We start from the raw sequence: 10,994 nt of genomic DNA on the forward strand, positions 1-10,994 counted from the left end.
ACCTTGACGTCTCTGCTTCAGTTGCTTATCTAAAACCACATTTCTTCCTTAATGTGCAGGGCTATCTGGTGGACACATACACAGAAGTGCCTTCAAAGGAGGTACAAGGACCAGTGTTTTGAATACAGCCAAGAGGTCAGCCAAACGCCATATAAGAGCATAGCGCTTTAGTCTTTTAGGGGAGGGACGAGAGCCTTGTGGGAGCAGAATAATCTAGTCACTTGTAGACCTTACCCATTTAGGCCATAATTTCCATCAATGGTATACTTTTTGAGCCAGCTGCTTCTCTGACTTAAAGATTTCATGTCATCTGTAAATTGGGTATTTCATTATACACACTCTCTTTTTTTTTTTTTTTTTTTTTTTTTTTTTTGCGGTACGCGGGCCTCTCACTGTTGTGGCCTCTCCCGTTGCAGAGCACAGACTCCGGACGCGCAGGCTCAGTGGCCATGGCTCACGGGCCCAGCCGCTCCGCGGCACGTGGGATCTTCCCGGACCGGGGCACGAACCCGTGTCCCCTGCATCGGCAGGCGGACTCTCAACCACTGCGCCACCAGGGAAGCCCCACACTTTCATTTTTAACTTAAATTAGTCCCTGGGATATAGCACTGTTTACAGTTTCCCACCCAGGTAAGTGATCTCTGATCTTTATTCTCTTCTCTGTGGCTATCTGGGTTCTCTGACAAAACAGTGCACAGGGCAGTGAAGTCATAGTCCTAGACCAGAAATGCTCACATTTTTCAAGGTTTAATATACTATAGCTGGCATATTCACTTTAGAGAGACACATGCTCTATAGTGTACCTCGATTTTGATGAGATTGTTTTTACACAAAAAGCCAATACTGCCACAAAGTTGTTTCCTGGTGTAGAATTAATAAAAGCATTTCATAAGCATGTCAGAAATGATATGTCATTTATAAACCTTAAAAAAATATTCTAGTAAGGAAAAAGTGGTTCTTTAAAAAAAAATCAGTGTTTTATTTTTTTAAAATATCTTCACCTCTCCAGTCCAGACCAAGTCATGGTACTGGGTATGCTTTATAGTACCATTGTAAGCATTTTATCAGCAGGAACTATGTTTTATTCTTTGAATCTTCCAGGACCCTTCACATAGTAGGCATTCACTAAATGTTTGATGACTCTTAAGCTGATGGTGACGTTTCTCCCTACTTAAAATAATAAAACTTTTGAGACAAAAGTTAAAATAACAGTATGAAGAACAATCCAGATTAAACAATTAACTTTTTACCATATTTGTTCTCTTTCTATATAATATGCATTTTTTTCTGACTTATTTATTTATAAAATTTTATTTTTATTTATTTTTGGCTGCGTTGGGTCCTTGTTGCAGTACGTGGGCTTCTCACTGCGGCGGCCTCAGCTGCGGAGCACGGGCTCTAGAGCGCAGGCTCAGCAGCTGTGGCGCACGGGCCCAGCCGCTCCGCGGCATGTGGGATCACCCCGGACCAGGGCTTGAACCCATATCCCCTGCATCGGCAGGGAGACTCCCAACCACTATGCCACCAGGGAAGTCCTCTGACTTATTTTTAAAAAGTCTTTTACATTGCAATACTTCACTCCTAAATACCTAATATGGCCACAGGAGTTAAGTTTCTGTATTTTACATAAAGTTCTGAGTAATAGGATCTTATTATTTATTTATTTTTTTGCTGTACGCGGGCCTCTCACTGTTGTGGCCTCTCCCGTTGCGGGGCACAGGCTCCGGACGCGCAGGCTCAGTGGCCATGGCTCACAAGCCCAGCCGCTCCGTGGCATGTGGGATCTTCCCGTACCGGGGCACGAACTCGTGTCCCCTGCATCGGCAGGTGGACTCTCAACCACTGCTCCACCAGGGAAGCCCAATAGGATCTTCTTGATCAAGTGGCTTGGCTTTTTTAACGATATGAGTCTCCTGGCATCTCAGAATCTTGGCGGCACAAATAAAAAACAAATGAGCCTGAGAAAAAGAGATGCTTCCGTGGATTTACATGGACATACATGATAAATACTACAGAGAAGAAATGGATGGGGATTTTAGGGGTTGGCGGTTGGGGATTGTAAATTTCCATAGGTTGGTTAGGCAAGGTGACAGGGGATGAGCTGTATGGCTATCTGGGGGGAGGTTTTTGGAGGCAGAGAGAACTAGTGCAAAAGCCCTGAGGTGGGAGTGTGCCCGGCAGGCTCTAGGAGTGGCAAGGAGGCAGGTGTGGCTGGGTGGAGTGAGCAGGACCTGCGATCAGAGGTAATGAAAGACCGGCATTTACTCCAAAGCAGGAGTAATCAAAGAGTTCTGAGCAGAGGCGGGTTAGGATCTGATTTGTGTTTGAAAGAATCCCTCTTGGTGTTCTATTCTGTAAAAGGCGCAGGAATGGAAACAGGGAAGGCAGTTAGGTGGCCACTGAAATTGCAATAAACTGAGAAAAGCTGTTGGTGTAGCATTGGAGATGGTCAGAATCTGGTTGTATAGGTGCCATGTTAGGATTTGAGGGGCCCAAAAAATAACACCCTCCTCCCTATCCAAGTTTGGAACTGAGGGTTGGATGCAGGAGTCAGGTTGATGCAGATCAAAGTAACTCTTACTAATAAAACTGGAGAATGTGGCTTCAGAGCTGAGGCCAGGTCAGCTCACTAATACTCTACCTCTGAACTAAACTCACTCCTTCACTGGCTGGGCTGACTACAGGCTACTCCCTGCACAGGGCAGAGAGCAACCCAGAACAGACTCAGCTGGGAGAGTCCACAGAAAAGGAACTAGAGGGGTTTGGGCCATGGGTGCCTAGTTCTTCCCTAAAGATAATCTCGGAAAATCACTCTTTCGCCAGTGGGTGGAGAAAGAGGCAGGAGAATTACTTATGGAAGCTGTCCAAATATGAGAAGTGTGGAATAGGGGATAGGTGTTCCTCCCACCACCGTCTTTTAACTATAATTCCATGCCAAAACAATCTTACACTCTTAAACTGTGTGTGTGTGTGTGTGTGTGTGTGTGTGTGTGTGTAAATGTTCACATACAGTAAATAGTATGATGACCCCCCATTTTCCCCTTAACCAGCTAAAACAATCTTTTTTTTGTTTCTGTTAAATTTTTTTTAAAAATAAATTTATTTATTTTTGGCTGTGTTGGGTCTTTGTTGCTGCATATGGGCTTTCTCTAGTTGCAGCGAGCCGGGGCTACTCTTCATTGCAGTGCACGGGCTTCTCATTGTGGTGGCTTCTCTTGTTGTGGAGCATGGGCTCTAGGTGCACGGGCTTCAGTAGTTGTGGCACGTGGGCTCAGTAGTTGTGGCACGCGGGCTCTAGAGCACAGGCTCAGTAGTTGTGGCTCACGGGCTTAGTTGTTCCATGGCATGTGGGATCTTCCCAGACCAGGGCTCGAACCCATGTCCCCTGCACTGGCAGGCAGATTCTTAACCACTGTGCCACAAGGGAAGTCCCTAAAACAATCTTTAAATCACACACACACAAACACACCCCAATTAACTCATGACAACACAACAAATATTTTTGGTTTTAGAATATTCTGGAAAAATTAAGTCTTTATGGAAGTTAGTACACATCAATAGTACAAGAATTGCTGATGACGTGGCTAAAATTTGATAAACCACCACAGAGATAATCAAAATATACAAAAGAAAAGTTGAAACTGTAAGTTCAGACAGTGGGTTTTAATTTAGTAAACTACTGTGTACTTAGGTGAAAACCAATTAACACTGGAATTGCATTACAAATTTGAAATTGTAATGAAGCAAATAGCTTTCATGATGGAACTGAAACACAAATATCAATAAAAACTAAAAAGTTCCCACTTCAGTTAGGTTTCAAAATATTTGCTCTGCAGGTGGAACTCAGAGAAACAACAAAAACATTTAGAATTAACTCAATAGCTGAATAGAAAACCTAATTTCATACAGTTAGCTGACAATTGTATAGTAGTTTGAAAAAAGCTCTTCTCCTTGTTTGATGTCCCTGAGTGCGACAAGAATGACACATCGAAGTGGACTGAAAACAAAAAGAAACATAGACAAAATTAGAAGTATTAACAGATACAAGCTCATGTTTTAATACAACCAATATGGATTTTAGAGAATTTTATTCAGATTCCTTACTATCATCTTACTTTATGTATTTGATTTCCATGAGGAAATAGTTCTTATCACTGATGAAGGCATTTTAGAGTATGTTTATTTTGTACTATTTAAAAAGACCACAAGTCAATTGTTTATACAACTGACTACTTCTTTTGAAAATGTTGTTTCTATGTTCAAGCCCTCAAAACTGGTATCACAAAAAGCATTTTAAAATGACATTTATTATAATTTATTATAATCAACACTTAAAAAAATTAATTTGTATCTTTGTATTCTGCAAAGCTGGAAACATTACTTTATAATTTATGGGAATTGAAAAAATACTTTTTATGGACACAAGACATAATGCACACCTTCAATGTTCCTACTCATTTAACTTTTCTTGTACTTGTTGAATAGTAATAATATTATGCTCCAGAGTATAAGGCTAAGAAAACCTCATTGTTAAATACACACACAAAGACATGAAAGTTACCAAGGTTTAAGTACAGGGAATAGTCCAAGTTTTAAATATCATTCATCTTCAAAAGACAATTTAATAGGACCTGTACAAAATAAAGTTTGCTAGCAATTGGCAGCTCAGTGAAATGATATAAAGACAATATCTTCCTATAGCATTGTTAATAAAGAACTCTTAGCTCTACAGAATTACTTATATTTAAAAATTGTTACTTGAGTATTCTCGGTAGACTTTCCACTTAATGATCAATCAGAGAAGAAATGTTACAATAAAAATACAGGGACTTCCCTGGTGGCGCAGTGATTAAGAATCTTCCTGCCAATGCAGGGGACACGGGTTCAACCCCTGGTCCAGGAAGATCCCGCATGCTACGGAGCAACTAAGCCCATGAACCACAACTACTGAGCCTGTGCTCTAGAGCCCGCGAGCTACAACTGCTGACCCTGCGTGCCAACACTACTGAAGCCTGTGTGCTCTAGGGCCCGCATGCCACAACCACTGAGCCCATGTGCTGCAACTACTGAAGCCCGCACGCCTAGAGCCCGTGCTCTGTAACGAGAAGCCACCGCAATGAGAAGCCCGCGCACTGCAACGAAGAGTAGCCCCCGCTCGCTGCAACTAGAGAAAGCCCATGTGCAACAATGAAGATGCAATGCTGCCCAAAATAACATTATTTAAAAAAATACATATATTCTTATCACTTATATGTGGAATCTAAAAAATACAACAAACCAGTGAATATAACAAAAAAGAAGCAGACTTAGAGATATAGAGAACAAACTAGTGGTTACTAGGGTCAACATAAGGGCAGGGGAATGAGAGGTACAAAATGCTGGGTGTAAGGCCACAAGGGTGTACTGTACAACATGGGGAATATAGCCAATATTTTGTAATAACTGTACATGGAAAGTAACCTTTAACAATTGTATAAAAAATAAATAAATTATGGTAAAAACAAAAGCAGATTTAAAAATTCATATCTTCTGAATATTTCCCTTTTTTTGACTAAGTTTCTGAACCTAATAGTGAAGTAGGCAAAAGAAGTAATAGTCTAATTTGGTCCCTTTCTTCAACTGGGTGCTTCCATGTAAAATGGAGAACAGGATCCTTAAAATAAAGTAAAATTTATTTGAAGATTTTGTAGGTAGGAAAAACAACAGAGTCACCTGAAACAAACTTTAAGGTTGATAACTTATACTACACAGAATAAAAGTGGGTAATAATAAGCAGAATAAGCTAAGTTAATGGAAAATTTTAAATTTCAGATAACCTACATTAACACACTAAAGTGTGATGCACATAAAAATCTGTTATAATTTTTCACTAAAAAACTTACCCCAATCTCTATATAGTTTTTTCATAGAAAATATATATTTTTTTAGGTACAGCATAAGACAGAAGATAGGAAAAGCTCTTCCAGAAGACTAACCTTTGTTTGTCATAGCTGTACGCAATGTTTGGAAGATACTGCTTCAGTTCTATAGGGAAAACTGCAGGCACATCAAATTCCTGATAACAGACATTAGCTGCTCTGTCTAGGAACAAGTACAGAATTTTTTAGAAACAGAGACATTTTATAAGGTCATGAATTATGTACTGAATTATGGCACTTGATGTATGGTTTTCTAAATTTTCAGAAAATGTTCAAATTAATAATCACTATTATGTTCCAGGCACTGCTAGATTATATATCTATATACATATGTTTGGATGTTTTATTTACTTTTTGAAGATCAGGAAACAGGTTCAGAAAGGGTAAAGGTTAAGTAGAAGAATCAGGCTTCAAATTCATGTCTCCCGAACACCAAAGTCTATGTTAAATGTAGCCAGATGATCAAACTTGTAGGAAAGTTAAGTCCTAGAGAAGGTAGGTAACTCACAAACTTAGCAACAGAAAGAGGATACCAGTCTAGTGTCTAGTGAGTAATCTATAAGGCTATGTTGAGGCACTGACAAAATAATCTCTAAGTTAAGTATTAAAAAATATTAAAATAATAATGATCAAAAGGGCAGTTATCAATTGCCTATATTTACTGAAAAATCAGAATAAAAATAGTAAGTTAAAGAATTCCAGTTAATGTATATCATTATCTCCCTGAATTCTCTCTTTGATATCAGCTATTATAAAGTTAGAGTTCACTCAAGGGCTTAGAATAGCTGAAATGTTAACTCAACTGCCTCTGGCACTCAGTCACATGGCAAAGGAGGAGCATTACGACTGCTGTATTTATATCTCACAGCCCCAAGGTGCCAACTTACCATTTGAACAATTGTTGACGTACTGTCCTACAGCCAGTGGATTATGAATTTCTGACGTTAGCCATGTACTATCACTCATTTTTAAAGGGCCAAGTTGATCCCTCCCGTTGCAAGATCTGAAACAGGTGAAAGCATTAGCTAAGACATTGTTCCTCTGTATCTTAAAATTGAAAGTTAACCCTAGAATTGAACAGTGAAATTTTTCTTAAAAAACTTTTGTCTAATCAATAGGGCAGCTGCCTAAGTGATTTTTCTTTAAAGTACAAACGCTAGTGGTCAGAGTCATTGTGGTGTGGTTCTACCTCCTATAATTAAATTTGAACATGGCACCAACTTACCTATACACGACTTTTGATATTCCTTTGTCATTTCCATCAATGAGTACCCCATCCAGGCATCTAAAAATAAACGGATTTCCAATGGACTGGAAAAAGATTGGCTCATACTTTTGATATACTGTACCTAGTATACAAGACAAAGACATTATTATAGCAACCTATAAAAATCATAAACATCATGATAAGGACCTTTCTCTGGAACATAAACATAACATGGAAGAATTTGTTTTAATTTCTCTGCCTTTTTCTAAAGTTTCACCTCCAGTCTAGACCATCAGATTCTCTTTGGCTACCTTCCCTCATTAAAGAGTGGCCAATAGCAGAAGGAGCACAGAACCAACTTGTCCACACAGCCAAATAAAATATGACTATTTTGGTTAAAAAAATGTGAACACCACATTTTAGGTTCAGTTTTACAAAGCTGTGTTTTTGTTTTTATTTTTATTTTTTAAAGTAGAGTGTGATTTGTCATCTATTAAAGAGCCTTTTAAGAAAAGTATTTTTATTAATAATTAAATAATGTAGATATATACGGGAATAGATAAGTCTGACATTCAGGTTGTTTTTCCTTTCATTGGCAATGAAGGAAAGGAGAAAATTAATACTTACAGGGTGCTTCCTATGTTCCAGGCATGTTAATCTATTTATTTTACTATTAATTTGTTTGTTGCTGGCTTGTCCTATTTAGTCTTTATGGAGTTAGGATAGTTGTGTAGGAGGAAACTGAGACTCACTTGCTTAGGGACACAGAATTAAAAAATAGTAGAATGACTTTTTAAAAACATAGGTCTATCTGACAAACATTCACGCTTACTTTCCACTACACCAAATAATATGTTTAACAAGTAACATTCTACTTAGCATGCTAGTCAATGATCTTTTGAAAAGAAGCTTCTTTACTTTTCAAGTTTAGAAATGGCAGGAAGATCTTTATTCAGTGATTTATAGGTTTAAATTTTATCTTTCATGTTTTAACCCATATCATTTTTTACCTTTAATTATTAGTTAGCTAAGCCAAACTGACTTATTTTCTAGTGATTTCTAAGTAATCAGTCTTATCAAAGTAGGCCATACTATAATCTCCTAAATTTAAACATTGATTAGAAAAATTTCCTTAAAAGAAAAATGCATTTATCCCAACAAATACTCCAGGATACTTTCTAATACATGAGATAATTTACAAACAGTTAATTTCCAAATCAGGGTTTAAAAATCTGTGGAAAAAAAAATCCGTGGAAATCAGAGTTTCCAATACAACCCTTTACTCCAAGGATTACTGGGATAAGCATTTTGTTGAACTTATATTTTTTTATAAGAAACTCTTGGCCAAGTACTAATTATGTCATTACCAGGATACATAGATACAACCGCGCCTTTTGGTACCAATCCTTTGTTAACGAAGACACCTTTTCCAGCCGAAATCAATGTGCTAGGTGCTCGGGTGACACTGAAACCCAATGTCTTATAAAGAATTTCTTCTGGTGTAAAGGTATTTTGCTGTTGATGTCTGTATTCAAGCTGTTTCACCCCTGGATGCTGAACTGACAGTAGGTCTTGATATTTTGATTTAACAGGTTCTGGAAACACAGTCAAGATATCTGATTGTTTATTGAAATCATTTACGAATAGAGCCTGGAAAACTTTCAGTAATGTTCCTAGGACCTCTTCATCTGAGATAACTTTGTCTTTGGATTCCTCTGGAACATATCGGAGGGTCCTGAAATGGGAAAAAGTTTCTATTCACTACCCTCAACTGATAAAAGCCAGACTGTCTTGATGTCTTCTGGGTTACTGGCCTGTATGAAGATTATTCTCATGTGTTTGAAGGGCATAAAACTAAGAAGTTCAGAAAAGAGTTTTTAGTTCTAGTTACCTGACTCCCAACAATACCTACACAAGTCAATAACAGCTAATGCTTATGAAAGGCCCATTACATACCAAATTCTGTTGGGTCCTTACATTCATTACCCCATTTTTGCAGACAAGGAAACTCAAGCTTGAAGATGTTAGGGAACTTGCCCATGGTCCGAAAGCGGGTAAATGGGAGAGCCAGAAGCGGAAACAGGGCTAGTTTCCCACTACACCCAAAGCCATTATGTGAATGTTATTACATAATGAGAATCCTCATATTGCAATGGCTCTTTTCACACGCGTGTAGTTTCAAAGACAAATTTAAGTTAACATTATATATTTTGTCACATTCTCTCCCAGGAGTAATTACTTTTTTATTTTTAATTTAATTTTATGTATTTTTTTATACAGCAGGTTATTATCTATTTTATACATACTAGTGTATATATGTCAATCCCAATCTCCCAATTCATCACACCACCACAGTAATTACTTCTTTAATGATCACTTTTTATTTCCGTAAATAGTTTTTAATTATTATTTTTACTTCTTGTTTTACTTGAACCAATTTCCGCCTCACAATTCTAGTAATGATGCAGCTGAATTCACGTTTCCGTAGTATGAAACTCTGGGAAAGCTCTTTGGTTATTAACCAGCCTTCAATGGAGCTCGTTTGCCTATTTAAGTGAGCATTACGTTGACTTCTTCCAGACCACAAGCAGGCCACTTACTAAAGCCGGCAATAACAATGATACTACGGCCACCCACTCAGCTAGATCCCCTTCTTCAAGCGCTGAATCCGTATTCTAAATCCATTATTCCGACATGCTTTTATTGGTTTTTTGCTCGTTTTTATACATCAGCTACTCCAAGCTGTTATCCTCACAGCCGAGCTGCGCTGTTTTCTCCATACCAACTACGGAGCTGTGAAAATAAACCACGGTTTGGCTTTTCTAAGGAACTTCAAGCTCCTAACTGCCTTGGCGGAGAGAAGTCCACGCACCCTCATGTTGTACAAGTTCTTTTCTTTTTCAAAAGTTCCTATTTTTCCCCCAAACCCAGGCACCCCAGCCCCTGCAGAAGCAAACGCGAGAACTCCAGCCACAGCCCGCGGGCGATCGGGTCCTAGCGTACCTCGCCGCGCCAGGGACGACGGGAAATAGGCCTTAGGCCCTGCCCACCTAAAAGCCCCGCGCCCTCTTCAGGCCCCCAGCCCAACTCGGACTCCATCAGCCTCCGCCTCGCCCACCTCGGGCGCTGTGCACCTCGGGCCCCGCCCACTCAGGTCCCTGGGTCGTCTTAGGCTCCGCCTGCTTGAGGCTTTGCCCTCCGGAAGCTCCGCCCACCTCGGCCCTCTAACCCAAGTCCCAGCGGTCTAGATGGCGTCGCTGGGTTAGAGGAAAACGGCCCTGGTCGAGCCGCCCAGCCCTCTCACCTCGGGTTGTGGCTTAGGTTCAGCGCGATCCAGGGTACGAAGCGGTACTTGTAACGACGCCATCGCTGCCAGAGGCCGCGCAGCAGGCGGCCCGGCATGGCTGTCCTGTGGTGCTGTGAAGAGGAAGGCACTGGGGAGGCGGGTTTTCTCGGGCCCGCCCCGACCCGAGGAGGAGCAGATGCCGCGCCGCCGTCCATCCCCTTCGCGGTCTCAACACTCAGTGCCGCGCTCGGCGGTCCCGGTACCTCCTGGCCTCCTGTCGCCGTGTCTCCGTGCCTCTGCTTTATTGACCCCAGCTCGCTGAAACAGAGGTGCGTAGAGCTGTAGGAGGGCTCCTTATTCCCTTTTCCTTTCTCCATTCGCTCGTGTATTTTCACACACACGCGCGCACATTTAGGAGAGGATTAATTAGACCACGCTTAGTTGCAGGAGGGGTATACTAGAATAACTCAACCATCTTCAAATCAGCAGGTGTTTATTAAAAAATAAATGTTGATGCCGCTTCCTCAGTCTGGAAAGTCAGCTTTCCTGTTCTTTGCCTGAAAGTGAGGGTAAATCCTAACCT

The 10,994-nt window shown here is 40.3% G+C and overlaps 1 protein-coding gene across 2 annotated transcripts; it reads right to left on the reverse strand.

Moving 5' to 3' along the window:
• Positions 1-3,421: 3,421 nt before the first annotated feature.
• SETD9 (SET domain containing 9) lies at positions 3,422-10,731 on the reverse strand. 2 transcript variants are annotated; one of them, XM_032625664.1, is made up of 6 exons: positions 10,430-10,731; positions 8,493-8,860; positions 7,144-7,267; positions 6,806-6,921; positions 5,976-6,081; positions 3,422-3,997 (listed from the first exon to the last, which is right to left on the reverse strand). In XM_032625664.1, exons 1-6 carry the CDS (start codon positions 10,624-10,626, stop codon positions 3,910-3,912), a joined length of 999 nt encoding a protein of 332 aa, XP_032481555.1. In that variant the 5' UTR covers positions 10,627-10,731; the 3' UTR covers positions 3,422-3,909. The 2 variants fall into 2 exon arrangements, with proteins under 2 accessions (XP_032481555.1, XP_032481556.1); XM_032625665.1 differs by having other exon boundaries at positions 3,427-3,997; positions 8,493-9,918; positions 10,430-10,529.
• Positions 10,732-10,994: the final 263 nt, after the last annotated feature.

This window comes from Phocoena sinus, chromosome 3 (genome assembly GCF_008692025.1).
Source record: "Phocoena sinus isolate mPhoSin1 chromosome 3, mPhoSin1.pri, whole genome shotgun sequence".
In the NCBI taxonomy this organism is placed as follows: domain Eukaryota; kingdom Metazoa; phylum Chordata; class Mammalia; order Artiodactyla; family Phocoenidae; genus Phocoena; species Phocoena sinus.

Bases quoted from the DNA above. Each gene is read 5' to 3' on its own strand.
- SETD9 (XM_032625664.1), bottom strand. From the start codon at position 10,626: ATGGACGGCGGCGCGGCATCTGCTCCTCCTCGGGTCGGGGCGGGCCCG. The intron at 7,268-8,492 runs GTAATGACATAA...CTTGTATACTAG, and splicing joins GGTTGTATCTATGTATCCTG to GTACAGTATATCAAAAGTAT. The intron at 3,998-5,975 runs GTTAGTCTTCTG...TTTTGTTTTCAG, and splicing joins TACAGCTATGACAAACAAAG to TCCACTTCGATGTGTCATTC.